At 41.2% G+C, this 25,846-nt stretch overlaps 2 protein-coding genes across 8 annotated transcripts; both read right to left on the bottom strand.

Moving 5' to 3' along the window:
• Positions 1-715: 715 nt before the first annotated feature.
• Positions 716-4,315, bottom strand: timm23a (translocase of inner mitochondrial membrane 23 homolog a (yeast)). Its single transcript, XM_078279617.1, has 7 exons — positions 3,892-4,315; positions 3,635-3,693; positions 3,436-3,529; positions 2,318-2,402; positions 2,159-2,217; positions 1,810-1,920; positions 716-1,038 (listed from the first exon to the last, which is right to left on the bottom strand). Exons 1-7 carry the CDS (start codon positions 3,995-3,997, stop codon positions 917-919), a joined length of 636 nt encoding a protein of 211 aa, XP_078135743.1. The 5' UTR covers positions 3,998-4,315; the 3' UTR covers positions 716-916.
• Positions 4,316-9,837: 5,522 nt separating this feature from the next.
• Positions 9,838-25,614, bottom strand: qki2 (QKI, KH domain containing, RNA binding 2). 7 transcript variants are annotated; one of them, XM_078279477.1, is made up of 9 exons: positions 25,006-25,614; positions 21,928-22,076; positions 20,696-20,812; positions 16,938-17,081; positions 14,884-14,971; positions 14,380-14,658; positions 13,185-13,208; positions 12,457-12,534; positions 9,838-10,443 (listed from the first exon to the last, which is right to left on the bottom strand). In XM_078279477.1, exons 1-9 carry the CDS (start codon positions 25,145-25,147, stop codon positions 10,421-10,423), a joined length of 1,044 nt encoding a protein of 347 aa, XP_078135603.1. In that variant the 5' UTR covers positions 25,148-25,614; the 3' UTR covers positions 9,838-10,420. The 7 variants fall into 7 exon arrangements, 5 of the variants coding, with proteins under 5 accessions (XP_078135603.1, XP_078135604.1, XP_078135605.1 ...); XM_078279478.1 differs by having other exon boundaries at positions 12,457-12,531; XM_078279479.1 differs by lacking the exon at positions 13,185-13,208.
• Positions 25,615-25,846: the final 232 nt, after the last annotated feature.

Genomic DNA, 25,846 nt, shown 5'->3' with positions numbered 1-25,846 from the left:
ATTCAACAAGAAGTAAATACGTGTTCTGAATGTAAAATTATTGTTTTCTTACACATTTTTTACAGTCTTCACTATGCACTGCTCTGATTTTAAACAGCAGAAAGTTGAGGCAGAGCACTGCATAGTATACACTACTCATGACATCTACATTTGAGCAATAAAATTGGTTAAAAGCAAAATCTTTGTCAACATCTACCATTTCCTTTAATATAGCATTTAATACAGTGGGTTTGATGGAGACACAAACAGCTTTACAGGGATTTCTTCTTGCACAGTTAACCAGAGACCACTGCTTATACGCCTCAATAAATACATAGAGTAGAACCATGAGGCTTAGTTCTGCGTTTGTAGATCATAGTTGAAAATCTCTTTGCTCTCCTACTACAGAAGAGTCTTTCAGTCCAGAATCACTACATGAATCCACTGCCGTTCATCCGGTGAACCACACACACCAGATGTCACAAGTCATTTTACACATTGGCTTTTTTAACCCAAATATCATGGGTTCATTGATTTCAGAACGAGCGTCAATGAAGACTAATAAGCCTCCGATAAACAATGATATAACAAATGACACACCTCTATAAAACATCCTCACACAGTCTTCTCATTACTGATCAGATCAGTGACAGGAACACCTCAGAGGATAAAAATAAATGAAGAGAGGGGTGTTGTTGGACGGTCTACATCTGGACTCCCAGTGGAATTTAGTCCAATCTCTTTTTTAAACCCCAGAATGCTCCTGGAAAAGAAAGTGACTATAGGGGGGGAACCATTGAACTGGGACCAACCCACACTTCCCTGAAAATCACACTGCATTTGACCAGAGTCTAATTCCACTTAGCGCTGTGGTTAAAGGCTGTGTCCTGGGGAGGTATTTGGCCCTAATGTAGAGGCAGATGTGTGTGGGAGAGGGTTAGTATAGCCTGGAGGAGGAGGATGAGGAGCCGGTGAGGTGGTCCCAGTTGTTGTAAAGAGCGTAGGCACCAGACAAGGCTAAACCAGCCAGACCTCCTCGGGCCACACCCTTTAGGCCACCTGCAAACACACAGTAGTGGCAGAATGACTGAAAATAGCTGTGTGTGAACATAAAATAAACAGCAACGTCAGGAAATAATTCTCATTTTAAATTTACCCAAAGTGCCAGATGGTTAGTGCTCAACAGATTCACTTCAGGCAGTGTCATTTATTAGCTCTCAAAAACAATTGGTGCTTTCCAATATTGATTTCAATATCTGTGCATTTATTGTAGTGCCCATTGAACGTCACAACATGCCTACAGAGTATTTAAATAGTATAAGATAAAGAAAAATATAGAGGTGGTGAAAGTAGCACTGCCAAAAATGTCTATCACTAATTTCAGCTTCTTAAATATGAGGATTTGCTACTTTTCTGTTTTATATCGTTGTAAAATGAATATCTTTGGAAATTGGACTGTTGGTCAAACAAAAAACTGAATTTTGAAGACTTAATTTATGGCTCTGGCAAGTTGTAAGGGGCATCAATTTAATAGATTAACCAATAAATAAAATGATATAACCCCCGGCTTAATACACAATGACAATAATAATTTGTTGCAGCTTAATAGTACTCAACATTTTGCATGCTGTGGTTGTTCCGTGAGATTAAAGCCATCACTCATTTAGATGAGAACTTGTGAAACCACACTATTTCAACAGGAGGATTTTATATGGCGACAATACATGTTATATAATTCAGTTGTCTTCATCTCATTAAAACACATGCAAATGATCTTAGGTTAAAGTCAATAACATTACGCATAAATATACAAGCAGAAAAGACACTTACTGGCTGATTTGAAAAGCATCCCCGTTAGCGTCCCAGCAGCCATTGTGTTGATGTCATCTTCTGCTCCTCTGGCCTTCTCTATCGCTACACCAAAAACACTATATAACAAGGCTGCAAGGGCAAAGAAAAGCAAACAGTTTCACACGAGGTGGCAACAAAAAAAAAATCTGTCTTACACTAGAGTCAAGTCTTTCAAAAGAGGGAAACTTGAAAAGCAACATATCCAACATAAAAAAAATCCCTAAAAGCACACTAATATTATACATTTAAATAAGTAATGTTCTCTTATATGTATATTATCATCCATGGCATTTGTTTTATTTTTTGAGTTACATTATAATGGTCTTACCTACTGAGCCTAAAGAGTTGGCCCATGAAGCACCCTGTCTGGTCACCATGTTGAGAATCCTGGAGAGAGAAAGCAAACATTTAGAGGACAGGTCAAGTAATCCAGATATAATATTAGGGGTAATAGGACTGGTAAAGAGAACTCTGACTCCATACTCACTGCACATTACGAGGTTTGGACCATCCCATGTCTCTAGTCTCCTTCAGGCTCACCCTGAGACCATTTACAGCTCCAAGTGCTGCTCCTGATGTCAAAACAAAAAAGGCAGAAAGGCTGAGTGAGGCTTTAGGTAAAAACAATGAAAACATTCAGCTATTTCCATGATGTATACCCCAGGTACACTATACGCCAAAAGCCATGTGGACACCCAAACTTGATTGTTAAACATGTCAACTATGAGCCATAATCTGCTGCTATAACATGTCATCTCCACTTTTCTAGAGAAGGCTTTCCACAAGATCATTAGAACGTGGCTGCAGGGATTTGCTCCCATTCAGCCAGAAGATCACCAGTGAGATCGGCCTCTGATGTGATGATAAATCCTGGCTTGCAGTGGGCGCCCAAATACATCCCAAAGATGTTGAATGCCAAGGTCAAGGCACCAGTCACGTTCTTCCACACCAGACTTAAACAACCAACAGTTCTTTGTGGATCTGACTTTGTGCATGGTGGCACTGTCAAATTGAAAAAGTTAACGGCCCTCCCAAAACCGCATTGTTGTTTAAGTACCATCCTCTTAATATCAACCAATGGGACCAAGCTCAAAGCTCGATGGTGTTTTAAGCCCCCAACGTCTCCTTCCAGGCAGTGCTGTGACTGTTGACTTTAAGGCACCTAACCCTAACCATTGCCTAATCCTAGTGCCTTTCAGGCAGCGCTGCCTGGAAGTAGACGTTGGGGGCTTAAAACACCGATAAACAGTTCACTCTCAAAACATGGAAGACAGTCACAGAGCAGTACAAGTACAAAAAATTAAGTGAACAGCAGTGTCCACATACTTCTGACATATATATTACAAGTATAGTACTATTTTTACTTTTCACATTTATAGAAAACAAAAAACTGATCCTATTGAACAGAATGAATAACATTTTAAGTACAATCTGAGGAAGTTGTGTGACACTATTATAATAACAAAATTAATAATAATAATACATGTTATTTATATGCACCTTTCAAGTCACCCAAGGACAAACTCAGATAAGACAGCCAATACATAATGAAAGATAGCAGTGGAAAGAAAAATGATGTTACAGGAAGTGCTAATTATCTCTTACCAGTCATGCAGGAACCTCCAATGGTAAAGAAAGCCAGTTCAAACCTCCCTCTTGTTTTATTGGCACCTGTGGGTAGAATGAACTCATCTGTGTCCTGAAACACAACATCAACGGCTGTTACAATGAGAAAAATACACAAAAACAAACATTTAACACCGAAATCAGCTAAAATGCTAATTTAGCTCTAGCTTAACGTTACCTGAATCAGGTAACGAGGGTCGACATTGAGGTAAGGAGACAGAGGACTCATTCCAGTCACTGAAATGACATTACAACAGAAATATTAGCTCACTTTTAACATAATTCAGCATATATATTTAGAAAGTTGTATTTACAAGACATTTAAAAGGCCATGAAGTTGACTAATATTACAGCTGCTATGGCTGTTACCCGGCTAAAGCTAACCAAAGCAACGTGAAAGCTAGCGTTATTGTGAAATTACATGACATGGCTTACAGGGAACACCGGCGAGCTCTGTGTTGGAGTATTCAGGTGCACCGCCTCCAAAGAGACCCCCGATACCTCCTTTCATTCCTCCCGATCCTTGTGAGTTGTTGTCCATGGCTGTAAAAGATCCAAGGGGTCAAGCACTGGAGCTAGCAGGGAGCTGCTAGCCAAACCGATCTGGCTAACGTTAGCAAGGCTAGCTTTGTCGCAATACTGAAAATCCAAGACAAAACGATGGGCTGCTGGATTCACCGACACCAACATACGCTGTCCTCTTAATGTGTATTTTGAACCCTAAGTGAGTTTTACCAGTGAAAACACAAGGTTTTCGTTACAGACTCGCTACTTACTTAGCTAGCTAGCTAGGCTTCTTTTTAAACCCCTGACCTCCAGCAGCACGCTCTGCCGTAAAACGACTACACTGACGCTGAGCTGTCGTTACGTCATCAAACCCGACCATTAAAGAACAGATAATACTGTCCTCACTCAACATCAATTTCATCTCGTGATTTCAATCACATACCTCGTTTAGACGTGATAAGTAAAGGAACACAACTGTTTTGATAACGTCTGTAAGCCCTACGACTTTACGAAACCTCCACAGATCTGGGATCTGTTTACTCAACCCAAGTGCAAACTGTAACGCAGCCAGGACATTACAAAACTGACTCCAGGCGAGGAGTCAATAATTTGATCATATTACTGAAACATTTGACATATAAACAGTGATAGAAGACGTATAAAGTAAAGTAACTATATCAAAATAAAAAAAATAAAAATACTAAGTTTAGTTTTCAAAGTTCTACTTATAGGCTACATATGGACTTGCAGTATAACCGAAAACAAACTTTTTCTACAATCTTTCTTTTGCTTACAATATTTCTGGGAATGACAACAAGAAACAAACTGTGCAGTGGTTTCAACGTTTGTTTGGCAGGAAAAAAAAATACATTGTTGAAACTGAATTTTAAACTTGATAGATATGCATGGATATCATTTATTATGAAATGGGTTTCTTTAGCCTTGGGCAATATGGGGTAATTTAAAGATTTAGTACATTTGTGGGGCGGCCTCTAGCTCACCCAGAGCGTGTGCCCCATGTAGGCTGAGTCCTTTGCAGCGGCCAGGGTTCGAATCCGACCTGCGGCCCTTTGCTGCGTGTCATCCCCTCTCTTTCTCCCCCCCTTTCCTGTCTATCCATTGTCACTATCGAATAAAGGGAAAAATAATATTTAAAAAAAAAGATTTTACAGAAGAAGTATTACATTTCTAGTGCAGCAACTATATAAATGTGTAAATGTTGTGAAAAATGCCCATCACAATTTCTCAGGGGACGTCTTGAAATAGTTCAAAATTGAAAAACATCATTAACCACAATGTCACTGTTTTATTAAGTCCAGCTAAGGGCCTTTCTTACACCACCCCTTGTTTTCGGTCATATCTCTTCTATCCGTAATAAAGGCACAAAATGGCTTCAAAAAATAAACAGAAAATACATATAAGAAGCCGTTTCTGCATTCATTTTCTGTCAACCAATTGTCTCAGCTCTCACATACAGTTTTTTTGCTGCTCACATGTTGCATTTATTGTAAATCTAGTCTGAAAAGTTCCTCACAAGCTACACAGGGAGGCAGCAGAGAGCTGATAGTAAATACAGACCTGCTATAGAGGGGTCAAACCTGTTGGTTCTGGTATAATCCTCAGTCCTCACTGTAATAGGCCTGATTTAATTGACTGATTTGGTTAAATTTGTACTCAGTTATGACAGATACAAGTTGGATTTGTTGGACTGTTGGCATCACTTGATGTAGTGAGGCAGAGCTGAGTTAAATAAATATGACACCTGTCTGGCTTTTAGATGCACGGTTTCTCACATTTCAAACCTACATGGTATACTCACCCATGATGCAACAGGAAGACAAGAACACAAGCACATGCACACGTACGTGCACATTTATGCAGCGCAGCCCCGGCCATCTGCTGCCGGTCAAAGGACAGAGGCACTGAAGGAATTTTGTGTGTTAAATTTCACGAATAACAGAGCATCTTATTTGGATTCTGCCATTGTATGTGTGTATTCAGACGGGGCCAAGTGGAGCGATGAAGTTTGCCATTGTCGCCCAGTGTGGGTGTTTTCAGACTCTCTGGCATGATCTGTGAGTTAGTGTTGTCTGTGTTACTGCCCAGTGTGCCCACTGTCTTTCCCACAATGCTCCATTCAGCCCTGGGCCTCTCTCCCCCTCTCTCTCTCTCTCTCTCTCTCTCTCTCTCTCTCTCTCTCTCCCCCCCCTCTCTCTCTCTCTCTCTCTCTCTCTCTCTCTCTCTCTCTCTCTCTCTCTGCTCAAACTCTCTCAGACTAAGCTGCCACCCGTTTTGTGCCTCCGGCTAATCATCATCATCATCATCATCATAATCATCATCACCATCATCATCGTCGAGCTACAAACCAAATTTTCAGTTGTGGGATAGAATATCTGTGATGTCATCTTTGTTATCTTTTTTTCAGCCTTGTTTTCATCCTTCATTTCCTCTCTTCCTCTTTCTCTCACTCTCTCTTTTTCTTTCTTTCTGTCTCTCTGAGCTCCCAAACACAAAAGACAGAGAGGCCACGACAGGACCCCAGTGTATGCTGGTTGTCAAGGAGACAAGGAGACAGTGTTGGGTCTTTAAACTGCCTCAGAGGGGTGTGTGGAGTTAAGGGGAGTTGGCCTTATTTACATGGGAAGAGGACAAGGGAGAGAGAGGCGTTTGAAATACAACTTTTGAGCAGCTTATAGGACTCTTGTTATTCAACTAAAAATCATTCCGCTGCTCGGTCATCAAATATTTACCAAGCAGAGGGAATCTGGAGCTGTTCATTATGTGGAGAATGCTGTGCATACATAGTAATGTAAATCAACCTGTCTTTTCCTCTCACTTTTCTCTCTTTATCTCTCTCTCTTCCCCCATACACACACCCACACCCACACAAAACCACACTTTTGATTGTAAGCACTGGGAGCTCTTGGCCCAAGTGTTGGCAATGGCGTAGAGCTGACTGCAGAATACATTACCAGATGCTTGAAGAGTGTTTCATACCAGACTAGGAGGGGAAAAAAAACAGCACAGAACTTGAGAGAAAACAGGAAAAACAGAGAGAAGAGTACATACCCATTCAAACACACACATGCACCCCCACCCATTTATACATCCACACAGTCTCTCTTGTACTTTTTTCTCTTGTGCTATCTCCACTCGGCTTCTTCCTGTCCAGAGGATTGTCAGCAGCAGTCACATTATGTCCTTTCTCTCTCAGTGATCAGGGGGGTTGGGGTTGGCGGCCACAGAGCAGGCTCAACTCCAAGCCTGAAGTTCAATATCACCCCTCAACTCCACAATGAAAGCAGGAAGGGCAGGGAGAGGACGAATGAGCCACCCACTGCTGCATTCACCACAGAAAACCTCCATGTGATTTTCTCTTTTTTTTTTGCGTGTGAAACCTTAAATGCGTAGTTTGAAGGGAACTTTAAGTGTCAAAGGCTCAAATTTCCCAGGATTTCTTTTAACCCTCTTTGTTTTCTTGAATAAGTGCACCCTTAGAGAGTATCAAAAAGAGCCTAATTAGAACAAGTGTAGCTACCATGACACAATATTAGCGGTGGGTTTTCAGAGACTTCAGGGACAGACTGTGATCCTGTGTAATATTTACTCTGCAGATGTTTGAGGGCGAGCTTGCACAATCAATTTCCCAGCCATCTAGTCCTCCAAACCTGAACCCCCCCCTTCTTTTTTTCTGTTATACATGTGCATACCTCTGAGAAACCATGGTGAGCTGGGTGTGTTTTGTTCCCTCTTATTACACGGATCAATGTGTGTAATGTCTACTTAAATAGCAGGAGTAGATAGAGAAGAAGAGAAAGAGCACAGAAAAGGAGAAGTGGGAAAAATATGTGGCCTTTTCGTTGCATTTGTCTGCAAGTATCTGCTGGGTTTCTTTTCCTCCTTCAGTATCTAAAAGGAGTGTTTGGTGATTAGTATGCAGAAAGGAAGCTGATTTGCATAATTAAGAGCTACAGAGAAAAAGCAACAAAGTTTGTTAGTTTTACAACTATGAGTTTAATAGTGTACAAAGAGTTATTCCTGCTCATTTTAAAAGTTAAAAGTTCAACACATATCTTTCTTTTCACGTTTTTAGACACATGTATTTTTTTTTTAAAGGAATCCAAAGCAGAGACAGATACCATTAAAGTGGTTAATAATCACAGAAGTGGTAACCGTTAGTAACCTACACTTGAAGAGTAGATTAATGTTGTACTACACTGTTAATTGTCACACTCATAGTATACAAAAGGCACAAACGGCAAGCAATGTCGATCTCAAGTTAATACAGAGGACATCAGAGACTCCAGTTTATCAGGACATTGATTCCTAATGACACATGAAGGATAGTTATACTCATTAAATTACTCTTCGTAATAAGGCATAATGTTCTTATCTGAAAAGGTCATTTAATGTTATTTTCACGTACAAAATAGAATATAAAAATACATTATAAACTTGTTACAGATGTTACGGCTCCATGATTTTTTCTTTTTTTTTTCATGTCAAGGCATCAGTTGGTTTGTGTGTATATGTGTGTGTAACTGTACCACACCTTCTGAAAAAGCGGATACACATGCAGAAATATAGATATGGACGACTTCATCTCCAACAAAAACAATCAAACAAACAAAAAGATAAAATATAACACTATTTTCTCGAGGTATCCGAACCTCACACATAAACATTTCGGACATCGTAGCTGCTGCTTCAATACTGCATTGCACTTCCAATTCAAATGAGCCACTTCTTTGTTTTGTTTTTTTGGCACTGAAATCTGAATTTGGAAGAGTTATGGATGTAAAGCCATAAAATGTAGGTGATGACAATTAATCTGCATAAACCCCAAAGGATATAATTTCATGCTAGGCACAAACCCACGTTGTAGTAGTAAAAGATTTAGGTGTAACATTGTTCCATCGCTCTCAAATAAATAAAGGCACTGTTGTTCAAACTCACACAATACTGTAGTGTGAAAAAGGCAAAGGCATCATTGTGTAAGTCCTCTCCATTTAGACAAAAGAAGTGCAACCTTCCCTCTGTGTGTGTGTGCATCTGTACAGAACAGACATTACTTGGTAATTGACATTTATACTGCATATATTGACTCAGTATTGGGATTCTTTAGCTATTAACAAAAACTCAAAAGATACTTGGCATTTTGGATTCCAGTTTGGTATTTTTCCTCACTGAGCACCTGTTGCTTTACGGTGAAAAAGGTTCTACGCTGGTATTTTACTTCACTGGACGACAGCTTTCTTTTTAGTTTTCCTCGTTCAAATGTGTAAAGGATGTGTGTTTCTTTAGAAAAAAAAAAAAAGTGACATTTTGAACACATCATTGGTGTTACATTTCAAGGGAAAGCGTGTTAATATATGAATAGTCTATATCCTTGACGTTCCACTTCTGGGATTGCTCCGTTGCTGCCGGAAAATCCGCCGGATTTCACTCATTTTGGCCGGATATCCGTTGCCTTCGGCTACCTTTGTGTTGGCATTTTAAACTTTGGTCGATTTCTGAGGACTATGGTTAACCTTTTCTCAGATCTCTGCAAGGTAAATCCAGACAGCTAGCTAGACTATCTGTCCAATCTGAGTTTTCTGTTGCAGGACTAAAACAACCTTTAAACGTACACATGTTCCACCAAAACAAGTTCCTTCCGAGCCTATTTTGCAGCGGCTTTTCTCCGGTGCTTAGCACCACCCAAGACAATCGCGATTGGTTAAAGAAATGCCAATAAACCAGAGCACGTTTTCCTCCCATGCCCGAATGCTATGTGGAGTAGCCAGACTCTCCTCCAGCGCGCTTTGGAGGAGGGTCTGGCAAAGCATAACATAACACCAATAATGATGTGTAAATGAATTAAAAATGAGAAAAATAGCAGTCTCTTTAGAGAGTGTGTGTAAAAGTAAAGTAAGAGGTGCCCGATGAGGAAAGATGCTTTAAAATGTCAACATATGTCTTTAGGTTTTAGTGTTCATAAAATGTTTCTTTGCTGGATAAGTAACATTATTATCAGTATAGTTATAGTTATTAATAGAGTCATTATTATTGCATCACATGGACTGAGGGCAGGGTTTGGCACAGCGTGGGATTGGTTTAGGAGCCCTTCACCAGTTTGGGGCCCGTCCCCAGTAAAGTCTACTGGTTATGCATGGCAACAGCTGTTACAGATTGGGATTTCGACTGTTTTAACAGTCTTAGACTGGCTTTGGACTTTTGGAAGGAAGGCACATTTGGCAAAGTTTAGGTTAGGACTTGGTGATGGCGGGGTCCTGAGGTTTATTCCCATGATCGCTGTCGTCTGGTTGGCTGGTTAGACAGAAGCAGCCGGGTTGTTCCCAATGTGCTGGTCTGGTTGGCTGAGCTGGGGGAGTGACGGGGCCGTGGGCCAATGAGCACGCCAGCAGGCAGAGATGGGTGGGTCATCAGTGGGCGGAAAGGTCAGAAGGTCAAGGGGTCATGGGTTAGTTGCCGTGGCAGCTAGAGTTAGACAGACAGAGACGGACAGACGTGGAAAGGAAACAAAAAGGGCACATAAAAGGGGACATAAAAAAGAAAAAAAGATAGAAGAGAGATTAGTGTCAGCTAGTGGCGTCAGGATGACAACAAGGCAGATCTACTGCAGTCGCACAGCATGAGGGGCACTTCATAAGAGCTGCGCAACACCTTCATGAGCCCTGCATAACCATTCAGAAGGACTCACATCAACCACCGGGTGGTGACATGAGGAATGGCTGGTTAGTGATGCTCACGTGTGCTCATGAAGGTGTTTGCAGGGATACGTTTTAGGAGATGCCCCTCCTGTCGTGTGATCGCTGCTAAAGTGATACTACTCATGCTAGCTGGGCTACGTCTAGCACGGAGAGACAGTGAAACCATGGACAGGGAGGGAGACAGCATGGTTTCATGTGGGTGAGAGAGTGACCTTTATGTCCAAAGAAAAGTGTCTGGGCCTCAGAAATACTTTCGCTTACTGACAAGTAGAGCTATTGTTTAGCAGCAGGCATAAGAGCCGAATGATTAACAGTTGTGATTAACTGATACTTGATTATGGTTTGATCTATTTGCTATGAAGTATTAGAAGAGCACCTGATGACTACAGTAAGCAAAGAGGCACCATAAGAGATAGCGATGAAAGGTTAAGAGATGGTGATTTTAGAGGGACTTAAGACACAATTTAACAATAGACAGACTAACTACAAGAATTTAGAGGCTTTGGTTTTCTTTAGAGATTTTTTTCAATAGTCATCTTTATTGCCTTTTAGTGTTTTTTGTCCATCGTGTACAACAAGAGCACCACCGCTCTCTCTCTCACAAACACACACGCACACACAAACACACACACACACACACACACACACACACACATACACACACATATATTGTAGCTAGCTAGTCCATTTCTATTGCATAAAACAGTCACGAGGCCTGTGAATCGAGAAGGTCACCTCATCTTAAATAGACAGAGCAAAACACTGCCTTCATTGCCACCTTTCTTGGTGACTAAAACAGTAGTAGCTACACACCTTGAATAAAAGTTTGAAGTTTACATGGAGACACTTCATCTATAAAAAGCATATCGTAAAAACAAAAATAAAGATTTACAAACTAAAAAAAACTTTAAAAAAAAGAAAAATACTACAGGTATTTCCAAAGCGATCTTGTTCCATAAGCTTCATATAAGCACTTAAATCCTTAAAATCCCTATATACAAATTTATTTTGCAGCTAAATACATGGTAACAGCACCACTCTGGCTAGGAAATATATGAAAGATGTAAACAGCCCCAATGATAAAGTCCAGTGGGCGACTGATAAGACCACAAACAGTATTTCATACAAAAGAGCTTGTAACACAGACTTCAGTAGTTATCACACGCTGTGTTTTAGTAGTAAAGACCAAAGATCATATTGAATTGAATGACCTTCAGAAAAAAGACAATCACTGTTACTTTAAGTGTCATATAGTCATTGGGCACAACACAGGATTTAATTAATAATAATAAAAAAAAAGAAAAGAAAAGAAAACATTTGTGGAATTCTACTGGAATGAAGTTGGGTATAAATAAAATTTCCCACAGTTATTTGTATGGTCAAAAGTAGTAATGAAGAGATAAAAACAACAACAACAAAAAGGTTTCTGAGAGAGGACTCCAAATCCACAGTCACAAGGACTGAGTCACATGAATGGAGCGATCCATTCTAATTGAGAGGGTCCCGGCCTGCAAGCCGTCCAGTTTATCTACCAGGAGAGCAAAGATAACCGCTGCAGCTGTCACCCCTCATGTGGTCCCTCCCAATCTGCTCACTTATTTCACTGCAACAATCAGATTTTACACTGAAACTGTTTCAGCGTGTGACCTGCCTCTTTTTTTTTTTTAGGCATGCCGTATTACAGACACATGTAAACTGAAATTGGTCCATTGGTCTGCATGCACGCACACCAACACACACACATACACATACACATAAAGTGGCTGGTGAGCTAACTAACCTCTGTCTGGGGTCACTACCCTTTGGTAAGGATGGATTCTCTTGTCGTGGCGTCGTACCTTAGTGGTCATGGCACCTGCTAACAGCCATTGACATCGCCAAAACAGAACACAGAAGGTTACTCATCAGAAAGACATCAAACAGTCCACCCATGGCACCAACATCAGTGAAACCAGTAATTTACAAAGTGTTCAAGGCTGAGGGTGAAAATAAGTAAAAACATCTCACTTCTAAGAGTCAGAATTCTTGTTGTTTTGTGGTCTTCTGTTCTCTGAAGAAAATATTAAACCAAACCACTAATTTCTCACTAAGCTTCACTATTAGATTCAACATCAGCTGTAAGCAAAGTCACTCTATAGCTCTGTGATTAAAATAAGCTTCATATATTAAATCACAAACAGCAGCGCTAAAAATATCTATGGGTTCACTAAAATGTGTTAAAATTACAAGCGGAAGCCGAACTATTAAAAAAAGTTAAATAGCTGTCACACAACAACACTAGTCTGCTAATACAAAGAGGAAATTAACAGGAATGGACACTTGACTACAGAATGACTGTCGAGGAATCTGTCATCCGAAAGTATGAGCAAACTTTGAGTGTTTGCTCTGTGGGACAAGTATGTGGGGGGTGTGGGGGGGGGAGGGTTGGGGGGGGATTCTCTGCAAGCCAGTCCATGTGTGTGCTAGGAAGGGTTGCTATCGCTTAGCCTTTGGTTGGGAAAGCCATACCTGCAAAAACACAGGAAGAAGGGACTGTTAGCCCAACAATGAGCTTCAGCATTCATCAATATATGTTGTGGATGTATTACAAGAGCTGGATATGGCTGCCAATTTGTCTCAGTGGCAAAGCGTGGTACTGCAACAGAAAAAAAAAAAAAACTGTTGCCGCGAGTTCTGTTTCCTAACCCGACAATAACAGAAAATATCAGGTTGTGTTCGGACTGTTTGCCGCGCAAAGCTTCAGGCTTCTCTCGGTTTGGCTATTTTCAAAAGCAGTAGTTTTGTTAACTAGTTAACTAAGCGCTGCATCTATGTATGTGATGTTTTGCAAGTACAAATACACACTTCTCAAGCTTCTCCATTCTTTCATGTCTCTCAGGTCCTGTCATATGTGCATGTTGTAAATTAACTACTCTACACCGCCCTGTTGGCCAGGTCTCTTATAAAAGTGAAAGAAATAAAGAAATAAAGAAGGAAGGAAAGCCAATGTGTGGCTTTAGCCTGATGAGCTAACAGTTAGTAATGGATGAAATTTGGCTTTCAAATTAGGCAGTACCAGGCTGTTTTGTGTATAGACTGTATGGTTAAGTCGAGTCAAGCGATACGCTTAAGATGTTTCATCTTGAGTCAAAAAAGAACTGGTGTTTCTGGTGAGTTGTAAGTTCAGTCAGAGGCTGAGCTGAACACAAACACAGGGTCATTGCTTGTGTGCCGTCTGTACAGTTGGTACATTGGCTGTTTGGGGTGAATAAACAGACTGCACGTCAGTCAAGTCGTCAAATATGAAAAAAAAAAATAAAAATAAATAAAAGCTTTGCTTTCTGTTTGAACACACCTTTATAGATGCAGATACAAGCCAGGGTTCAGTCTCGACCACCTTGAGTGCGGAACTTTACTGTTGCTCAAAAACATTTTCCCCATAAACTTCCATTATAAAACTTGTCTATAAAACTGGAAACAAGGCCAATTATGAATCTTTAGACCATGAAGGATTTCAATTTGCGTATTTCTTTCTTAGACTCTAGAAATGCTATTTCTTTGTGCGGGATCATCTATGGGACAAGCGGGCGGTGACAGAAAGACTAAGGTAAAGGTGTTTTGACATATGCGATTGGTGAGCAACTTCCATTGGAGTCCAGTATCCAGTTCTCATAATACATCCATTGACCATGTAAGAAATAATGAACGTTTGATTTCCAAATACCTAATACTCCAGTTGAGTCAATCGGGTATTCCAATATGGAGGGTGTGAGTGTGTATGGGTACTCGTAGGGAGTGTAGATGATTCCAGATTCGGGCCCTTGCTGCACCATATGCGGATTGCCTCCCTGCATGAGGGCGGAGCTCTGGATCTGACGAATCAGAGGCATGAGGGTCGGCGTGTTGACGGGAGCGGGGTTGCGCATGGATGGAGGCAGGACGGGCGTTGGGCCTGTGATGATCCGAGGCGCCTGAGGTGTCCCTAGAGGGAAGCCGGCGGTGGCTGTGCGGCACACATTCAATAATGCAAGTTTGCGCACACCCACACGCGAGCACACACAAAGTGCAGACACATACAATAGACAGGGAAGAAGAGGAGAGGACAAACAGTCTATTTAACAGTAGAAACAGAGGCATTGTTCATATATACAGTGGACTCCTGTACCAAGACCCCTCCTTTGTCACACACCAACCCTCCTCCACATGTTAACTATGATGTCATCCTTACGCGTCTTGACATTGGCGTCTCTGTAAGTCCCATTGAGAATGGCCAGCTCCATCAACTGCATTTTCTTCAGGTTGTCCTCCCCCTCAGCCTACACCAGGGCAGAGCAGCACAATCAGCTTACTTAGCGAGGACTGTCATTCAGCGACAAGTGAATGAATTAACTTTTGTGGGAGTCTGGTTTAAAAAGTCAGCAAATGTTACAATTAGGGCTGTCAATCGATAAAAAAATGGAATCTAATTAATTACATACTCTGTGATTAATTAATCGAAATTAATCACATACATAATTAACGGTGCCTGAACCGATACTTTTTAAGAAAGTAAAAAAAGAAAAGAAAAAAAAAGGGTACTAACCAACAGTCAGTGACATTAAAGAACGGCTTGTTAATTGCTGAGGCCATATGGTCAAAATTAAATGATTTAATAATAATGTATAACAATAACAATAACTTATTTCACTAGTAAATTGCTGTTGAACGACAAAAACAACCACCAGATGGGAAAAGGACATTCACAATAACTTCAAATGCGCCATGAGGCTGTAGTTTACCAGTTTCATTGAACGCACCGTCTGTGTTGTTTCTCCGACGGCAGTTGCAGATTGTTACATACTGGTGTTGAATCCTCTACAGTAAAACACAGTCAAACTTTACACCGTTTAGAGTTAGCTGTCAGCATTTTAACCGTGTTTAATCCAGCTACTAGCTAACGGTAGGCTAACGTTAGCTGCTGTCGAGTATTGTGTTAACTAGCGTCACGTGCAGCGGTGTTTGTGTTGCCTGTATCGTCTGTTTCAGAGCATCAGAGAGAAGGGCAGACATATCAGTGGAACCAGATTTCGGTAGCCAGGGTTGGCAGGAAGAAGATTTAGAAGTAAATGTTCCAATTAATGATCCAGGCAGCACATTCTCGTCTCCCTCCTTCATTTTACAGTCCAATGGTGGCTAGAACGGCTCCGGGTCAAACGTCAATATTTTTTTCTTTATTTTTCTTTAAAGCATTATTTAGCGTTATTTTGACAGCCCTAGTTACAATATGCATTTTTTTAGTTTGCACTTGTTTTTCTTTTATAATAAAAACATTGTCTGAAATTTAGTTGACCAGACTTTGTACATAGACACTCCACCACACAGGACATATTTAACTTCTTAGCTCCAGTTACAGCTCGGTGAAAAGCTCGACTGATCTACAGTCGGAAGGCAAGGTCGGTGAAGTTAAACTAACACATATCAATAACTTTGTTCTCTACACACTTGCACATCCACAAACAGAGATTAACAGGTGTCCAGCTCCTGATTGCTTATAGACACTTCACATCTTTTAACTTCTAGAGTTGGCCGATACCGTGCTGTGATTGGAGCGGAAGTGACGGCTGATTGCCGCAATAGAAATCCCCCTGCTGGTCTTTTCAATCCGTTTCTTTTGTTGCAAATAACGACGGAAAAAAGAAAGGAGCTTGTGGTTTTCAAAATATGTGCTATTGCACTTGTGTGTGGGATAACTTTGAGAGTGTGTGTCCCTGTGTCTATATGTGCAACCAATGTGTTTCTGATTTGTCGTCATGTTTATGCATGCATGTGTGTCTGTAGGGGGGATGTAGGTGGGCTGGAGAATGTGAGAAATGTTGAGGAGTGCAATCAAAATGTCCTCTTGTGTGGATGACAAAAAAACAGGGAGAAAAAGGAATACTGTAGCCAGTAGTTGGGAATGAAGTGAGTTGTGAACGAGTGAAAGGAGTGATGGAGTGGGGAGAACAAGTGAACAGACTCTCCATTCATTCCCCCAGCCTTTCAAACAACCCAGGGTTACCATGGAAACCCCTTTATGCGTGTTCCCTAATTACCCTAACTCCTTACACATACTCTCTCATACGCACAGAGACACACACTCTCACACACACACACAAAAAGACACAAACACACAGTTTTTGGACTGACAATCCCCTTCCCCCTTCCATGCATACCAACACAGTAAACCCTCATCCAGTCACACACAGCTCTTCCATCAACCCAGACCATAATATTTGACACAGAGGGGTTCGGACTGATACTCACAGCTGGTACGAGAAGTTTCTTGACCTCGTTGATGGCCCGCTGGAGTTTGATCTTGGCCCGGTTGTGTGTGTCCTCCACTGTGATCAGGACGTGGAGGTCCTCGCTGAGGTGCTCCCAGTTGGGCTTCCCTCTGTTCATCTCCTCCTGAAACACAAAAACACTTTTTTAAAAGCTCCATTTGAATGCACCACACAAGCTCGGTCCATTACTGGCACAGAGGGAACAGGATTTCACTTTTCTTCTTGTTTGGCTCGGGTTTTGGATCGGCCTCAAACTACACACACACACAAACACGCTCAAGGCTTAAGGTTGTGTAATGCAGGTTTGGAAGCGTTATCAAACTCATGAAATAATCATGTTGCTCCTCAGTGGTTCCACAAGTTTAATGCTGCTTTTTTTAATCTTATCTATTCCCTTCTTTCACTCACTGACACGTTATCTAAACTAGTGCTGAATAGATGGTCAATTTATTTATATTCTGATGTTGATTCAATAACAATAATAGCATTTATGACTGAATGACCGTTTAGTAAGTCATTATCAAATAAAAAATTCCAGACCCTGTTGACACTGTTGCTGGTTGTATTTGTTGGTCTCCTTCCATGTCGTTGTATAACGAAACAGGTGCATATGGTTTGGAAAACTTTTATGTTCCAAATAGTTTAAAAAAAAATACCAACCACAAAATGGATTAGCTGCTTTTCTCTGTTTCAGATTATTGAAATATTTGGGGTGGGGCTAGGGTTCAAATCCATCAGAACTTGTGATGCATTAGTTTTTATTTTTAGCCACGATAACTTGATCAGTCATTCCATCACTCTTTGGTCCAGACAGAAATATCTCAGCAAATTTTGAACGGGTTGTCATACTTTTATTTTTAAAGGCAAGTCATTAAGAACAAGTTCTTATTTACAATGGCGGACTGAAAAGCAACTAATAATGACATTTGGTTCTGACATTCATGTCTCAAATACCTGCAAAATAAATACAATCCGCCTCAGCTGTATTTTGTGTTTGGTGCTAATTAAATGTTAGCATGCTAACTCACGAAGGTATGATGGTTTCCATGGTAAACATTACCTGGTAAACATCAGGTTAGCATTGCCATTGCTGCTGTTAGCATTTAGCTGAAAGTTCCACTGTGCTCGAAGGAAAAGTTAAGACATTTTGGAATATTTGCTTATTTGCTTTCTAGCTGAGAGTTAAATGAGAAGATCGATACCACATATACAGCCATTCAATATGAAGCTACAGCCAGGAGACGGTAAATTTAGCTTAGCATAAAGACTGGAACAGCTTGCCTGGCTCTATCCAAAGGTTACAAAATCCATCTAATAGCATCTCTAAAGCTCAAAAGTTACCAAATCATATCTTGTTCCTTTAATTTGTTGTGGTTTTAAGGCGGGTTTAGCTGCCAGTATGCTTCTCCAGAACAACTTGTCGGCTAGTCGAATAGCTTCGGAAACCCGCACCCCCTCCCCCTTTCCAACATCAGATTAGGCGGGGTTGTGTCCTACAATTTCTGTAACTTTCGGAAACCAACAATACGACATTCACACCCATTTCACACTGTGATTGGCCAGCTGTGCAGATGTGAGAAAGTAAGCTGGGTTTGAACTTGTCTCTCTTTTTTCATTTGTTATACAACTATTTCTGTTACTTATTATGTGTACAAGTGCAACACTATGAAGGAGTGACTGTCTTCAAGGAGACAACTGTCTGAAATGTGCTGAGTTATCCCCATATTAAAAGGATATTGCACGCTAGCTCTCTAAGACGACAGGCTTTTCACTCCACCTTCAAGTGTTGCTGCTCCAAACAACTTTTAATCGTTTTTAATTTTTATTGTGGAGGGACAATACATTGTTGACTATTTATGTTTGAGCATAACCTGACCCTTATGTGCTGGAACTATTTATTGGCTAGGAGCAGTGACTTCCTAGCCAGGCCAGCTGTTTCCCTCTGTTTCCAGTCTTTATGCTAAGCTAAGCTAACCACCTACTCCTGGATACAGCTTCATATTCAACAGACAGATTTGAGAGTGGTATCAATCTTCTCATCTAACTATCTGCAAGAAAGCGAATAAACATATTTCCAAAATACCGAACCATTCCTTTAAGTACAGCCTTACATTTTAGAGCCTGAACTGAATCAGTTAATCAAAAAATCTTGTTCTAAGGAAAAGAATGGTTAGTTGCAGCCCTAGTTAAAACTTAAATTATGAAGTCTTCTGTCTCAGTATTGCATGCTGGGACACTGTATCCTCTGTGGATGTTTTGTCAAGTGAGATGTATCATTTTGAAAAACACCAAAAGTCAACATCTTTCTCTCTTCTCCCCCGTTGCCTCCCACTGTGTCTCTGTTTTCCTTCCTCTCTGTCTCTGTGTGTGTGTCTCTCTCTCTCTGAGGGGCGTGCGGGGTAGAGAATGTTCTAGAAAGAGAGGGAGAGAGAGAGAGAGAGAGAGAGAGAGAGAGAGAGAGAGAGAGAGAGGGGAGGGGGAGGAATGCTGGACTTGCTCCACCTGCCGTTTGGAAAGCTTGAGCCGACTCCGTCCAACAGCAGACACCAGGGGAGAGGAAGGGGGAACAGATGGACCGAACACCAGGACAGAAAAACGAACAACCAAAAACTCATTTTGAGAGAAGGGATAGATAGATAGATAGATAGATAGATAGATAGATAGATAGATAGATAGATAGATAGATAGATAGATAGATAGAGTGGTGGGAGAATGCTGCACTCGTGTTTGCAGTCAACTCTCAGTCTCTCTTTCTCAATTAAACTATTAAAGCTTTTTGTGACATGTTTTTTTTGTGTCTGTGTTTTGTGCATCTGTTAGATTAATATTTTAACCCTGTGAAATTCAATGCAAAAAAAAGTGTTTTTGGTGTATAAATGACCACGAGCTAAAACAGATCTTTGCATGTTTCAGTCACACAGGCTCCATATTACTGCTGAACATTTTCCAGCAAATCATGATTATTTTACATCTCTAAATGTATCTTTCTCAGCTTTCAGGTTGCTACTGAATTCCATTCATGTCAAAGCGGCTGAAAGTCCTCTCAAACATAATTTCCTCATCTTTATAGTTTGTTATTGCTGAATGGTATTGCATCTCAAAATAAGTTCAATTTGAGGGCACATTGAGAATGTAACTTTGACAGTAATGAAAGTACACATAATGTGCATTGTGACGGAGTAACTGTCTTAACCAAAGTTTCCACAAGTTGACTTATTAGAATGTGCTAAAATGAATAGAAATCAATGGCTGCCTAGATGTCATATAAATAGCAAAGTAAAAAAGCTATTTAAAGGAATAGTTTGACATTTTGTGGATTACACTTATTCATTCTTGCAGAGAGTTTGATGAGAAGATTGATATCTCTACTCATATCTGTACAACACGTTATATCTTGTTTGTTTACATCCACACAAAAACTGCAGTGTAAAAATGACACGTTGTGGTTTTACGGGGTTATGTGCAGGATTTATTCTTGGCTGGATGTAGTGAATTGCTGTGGTCTCTGCTGGGTTGCCCGGCAACCTCCCGGTTAAGACGAGACTTTGAGGATTTTGTTACCTTTGGACAGAGCCAGACTAGCTGTTTGCTATTTCTTGCTGTAGTTTCATATCTGGCATAGACACAAAAGAGTGGTATCAATCTTCTCTTGACAAAAAAGGGAGAATTTCAAACTATTCCTGAAATGAAAGCATGTATCGTGTATGTTTTTGTGAGCGTGTTTATCTGTGTGTATACCTTCTTCTTGTCTCTCATGGAGCCCTTTCCCCGCACCATAATCTTGCAGCCGGTCTCTGCCTCCAGTTGTTTGGCCGTCAGTCCCCGTGGGCCCAGGATCCTCCCTACAAAGTTAAACTACACAAAAGAGCAAATCACTTATTGATAATAATAATAAACAGGCCTGAAGGAGGGTAGACACATTTCACATCACAGACTGTCTTTTTACAATGTGTGTGTGTGTATTTGTGCTACAAGTTTGTGTTTGTGCATCTGTGAGTGTTACTAAGAGAGACAAAAATAGCTCATTATATGGGTGCTGGCTGGTGCTGGTGGCATAACAGGACAGCACCGTTCTCTTAACCTTATCTGTCACTAAGACTGAGTGATTAAGTAGACAGCTGCCCCTCTGTGTGTATGTGTTTGAGTGAGTGTTTTTTTTGCCACTATTCGTCTGTCTTTCTTTCATTTACCTCTCATAACATTTATTCAGCCTCTTCCTACTTTTTTTTTAACTCCAGTGAAGTTTAACCTAATGTTCACTCCAGTTGCGACATATTCGCTCCGGCCTCTACAATGAGTCTCAACTCTAACCAACACACACAAATGCAGATAGAGGAACTGCTCTCTAAATTTAACCTTGATCTCAACCGTTTTCCAGTGTGTGTGTGTGTGTGTGTGTGTGTGTGTGTGTGTGCGTGTGTGTGTGTGTGCGTGTGTGTGTCCTGTTAGCCTCCTGTCATGTGAGTGAGGACAGCCTGTCATTGTATTCGGTGATTGGCGAGCTGATGCGTGGAGAAAATCATGTGAGCCATTCAATCTAGATCAACGCAACTCATACGGCAGCGCTTAACTGTACTTGGCGGGAGCAGGGATGTACAGGTCTCTTACTGCGGTGCACTTGTCTTTATATTTGGAGAAAAAAGAGTTTATTTTTAGAGCACATTTTTAAGCTCTTATAAATGATTATGGTGTAAACTTGTGTCTGAGTCTTAATATATTACTGTAAATGATACATTTTTATTTTATTAGAAACACAGGCCAAGGTTCATTATTGATCTATTTCCAGTCTAGATTACATCACTGGGTGTGAGCCCAGATGATCTCAGAAGGAAATCAGCTTTGAGATAAAATGTAAATCTGTGATTTAAAGCCTCTGGCAGCCATTCTGTAACTGAGAGGAGATAAAGTGACCTGATAAAGTAAACATAAACTCTTCTAAAAGGTCACAGGTCATGGATGTGTCCACTCACGTCGGGGTACTCTTTGACAGGCACGTAGAGCTTCTCCTGCAGCTGAGCCACGGGACCGATAGCTTCGGGAAGCTCCTCCACGTCGCGCCCGTTGAACATGCCACCGTTCACCGTGTCGTTGTACATGTCCTTGCGTACCCTGCCGATTTCTGGGAGACAGAAAGAGGGTGTAAAGTCAAGTAAATTTAACTGAGGACGTTCATTAAAGTGTCAATGAGCTACCACAAGTGTCACGTTTCTTCAGGCCGCCCGTTTCTTAGGAAGATGACTCACTGTCACCAGAATTACAGGAGGCTCTGAGTGTTACAGCAGACAGACAGACAGACATATAGACAGACACAAGTATTCTGCACCACAATGTAGAATCTAACCACTGAATGCTTTGCAATCAGGCCTCCTCTATTACTGACAATTCTCTCTTTCCATTTATTTCTGCAACAGTGTTAAACACACACACACACACACACATACACACACACACACACACACACACACACACACACACACACACACACACACACACACACACACACACACACACTGCTCCCCCTTTCACTCTGTAAATAATACAAGGAAAAAACAACCTACATGTCAGCGGGGGTCACAGTAACCTACTTTACCTACCAGTGTTTATGAAGTTCTAGTAAAGGGCAGTTATTCAAGGGCTGAAACTAGAATATATTTTTAAACTATTTTTTTGATTAATCGATAAATCTTCTGGCCTATATTATGCCAAAAACAATAAGCCAATCAAATTTTCCCTGACTCCTTGTTGATGTCTTCTAATGTCTTTTTTCCAAAACTCAAAGATATTAAGTGTACAATGATATAAAACTGAGAAAAGCACAGTGGAGAAGCTGCAACCACGGATTTGTTGGCATTTTTGCTTACTTAAATAGTAAGTTTCTGGCTTAGGTTTGGTGCAGAAGCACCATCATAAATGAGACTATGTTTGTCTGCCTGTGTGATTGTTTAGTGTTGTCTCAATGACCGATGCTAGCCTCTGATGCCTTTATAATGACATGCTGGCACAATAATAACTGACTACTGCACGACACACACACACACACACACACACACACACACACACACACACACACACACAGCAGAATAACTGTCTCGAGGCACAAATATCATCTGACCTAAGCAGGCTGACAGGCATGTCTTCCAGCTCTGAGAGTGATAAGTCCGACCATAATAACTACAGTAGGACTATAATTACAGCCACAGCTACAATGACAATGATGATCCTCTAATAACCCATTCTGACCTGTTACAGACCAAAAGTGACAATTAAAAAACACACACATACACAAACAAATCTGCACAGACAAGCAGGGCTTTTGTCCTACTTCAGTTACAGCAGGGAGGAAAATGAGAAGTGAAAGAAGAACAAGAGAGTCGAAAGGAGAGAGAGAGAGAGAGATAAAGGGGGAGCTGTAGCAGGCCTTATCTTAACACTACAACCTGTCATTGGTTTATATATAGACCGAACACCGTCGCAGTGTTTCCAAATATGCCACAAACATTCACCCTGACAATATTTGTGACTGGCAGGCTTCCTTATTACCCTGCACAAACTTTTGGTACTGTGCCCTTGTCCACATTACTCAGGCAGAAGATACAGCCAGGCTGAAAATGAGCACGGTACAATGCCTTTCATTCTAACCAAGGGTGTCACATTATCATGGGTGAGAGATGAATGTGCTCGGCTGTCAGCCTTCAACAGGAACACGACAAGAGATGTTAAGTTGACCTACTTGTCAGGCCGTAGAGGTCATCTGGTATGAGAACAGCCTTGCTGCGTCATGAGACTTGTCAGAGAGCACATAGTCAGGACCTCAGTGATCCTGATGTGCAACAACAGTAGCAACAACAGGCCTTGGCATATTGTTCCAATATGGAACTGACATTGAAAAAAGGGGACATTTAAAAACTAGAGATGTTCCGATACCGATACGGCTCCGATACTGCCTAAAACGCTGGTATCGGTATCGGGAAGTACTGGAGTTTATACACCAATCCGATACCACGTAATAAAGCCCTAAAGAAAAAATATGTTAAAGTAGTTTATTTATGTTCTTTTTCCGTTATAACTGACTGTCAAACTGCATAATAAAAGAAAGTTCTGTGGCATTCATGTTTCACAAAGAGTTTAACCTGAGCCAGACCGACAACAAAGATAGAAATCATATCACATCCATACAGGGATAGTAGTATACAGTTCTTAAAACATAATAAGATATATGACACACTAGTATCGGATCGGTACTCGGTATCGGCCGATACGTAAGTTCAGGTATCGGAATCGGGAAGCAAAAAATGATATCGGACCATCTCTATTAAAAACACAAGATGCCACTTTTAAAGCATTTGTTGCAATGCTGTGATACCAATCTTTTATTGTTATTTTAAAACTGCTTGCAAAAAGATGTTAGACATCAACAAGTGCAGTGCATTGTACAGACAGCATGTAAGCAGCCTCAAATCAAATATTTTACATGGTGACATGCTCTCGTTCCTGCTCAGGGATGGGCTGCAGCATTCACATAAGCCTGCGCATTAGGTCACTGGGAAAGACTAACAACTGTCTGTTTGTTCCCATCACCAACTGCCCGTCTGTGTGTGTGTGTGTGTGTGTGTGTGTGTGTGTGTGTGTGTGTGTGTGTGTGTGTGTGTGTGTGCCTGTTCATCTGCTGCTCTCCACAAATTAAAAATGGGACTTAAGGTAAAGTTCACATCACATTCACACTTTTATTTTAAATTTAGAACCACAGCTCTGTTAATGAATTCAGTGAAAATGTATAGGCCTAAATACAATGCAAGTGTTAAATGATTTATCATTAGCATCTTTCAGGGTTGGATGGGATGACACTTGTTTCCTAGGAGCCAGGGAGGAATTCAAGCACTTAATGACTATTCAATAAGGTGAGTCAATAACGGTCAGTTTTATGATGAACACTCACCATTAAACTGAACGTGTCTAGCCAAGAAAAAGATCATTTTCTCTGTAGTGTGACAAGTGGTTAAAGTCTCTAGTGAAGGGGGCTAAAATCCCCCAAACAGAGCCCGAGTTACCTTCATCCAGCAGCCGCTCCAGATGCGTGAAGATGCCGCTGAAGTTGGGCAGGGAGCTCATCACCTTCCTGTCGTTCATCAGCTGCATTAGGTAGTCCGGGTTGGACTTGGGTCGCTCCTTCACCTCTGTCTCCCCGACCATGGCTTTAGCTTCTACAGTAAAGTGACCTATACTAGTTGAGAAACTTGTGGGGAAATCCACAAAAACACACACGCCCCGACAAGCGATGCGAGGACCCCAGGGGTTTCCACCGGCCGCGACCCGCTGACCGCCTCTCTGTAACTTAAATCTCAGCTCTGATTAAATCGACTGTCCTTCGGTTAACGTTTCGTCTGTGTGCCCTTTCTTCTTCCAAACGGTTCCCCCCTGTGTCCAATTCTCTCCAGAGTTTGAAAAAGTTCCTTTATGGAGGAAGTTTGGCTCTTTTTGACACTTCAGGCGAAACTTTAACGGACTCGAAGCACTTCTTTAACGACTAAATAAAAAAAATCTACCAACAACAGGTTTCATCCGCCCTGGCTGCTCCGCTGGTGTCCGCCCGGTGTGTCGGTATTCTGCAGCGGGGATCGACTCCCTATCATATGATTACAGTATAGCAACTGCACGAGTGGGCTGTCAGGAGCGCGCCGCGCGTCGCCGTTATCACAGGGGAGGAGGCTCGTACTCGTCCCCTCAGCAGCCCCTCAGAGCCCCCGCCTTTCTCTCACGCGCACAAGCAAGCACGCACACACCCTACGCCCGCAGTATAACAATATAACAGCTCTACATATGTATGCACACCTGTTACTGTCCATCACTTGTCCTGTGGAGTGTGTGTGTGTGTCCAGGTGCCCTCAAGAA

This window comes from Sander vitreus, chromosome 21, assembly GCF_031162955.1.
Source record: "Sander vitreus isolate 19-12246 chromosome 21, sanVit1, whole genome shotgun sequence".
Classification (NCBI taxonomy): domain Eukaryota; kingdom Metazoa; phylum Chordata; class Actinopteri; order Perciformes; family Percidae; genus Sander; species Sander vitreus.
Note: the sequence above shows the minus strand (reverse complement) of the source record. Positions and strands in the feature narration are given on the sequence as shown.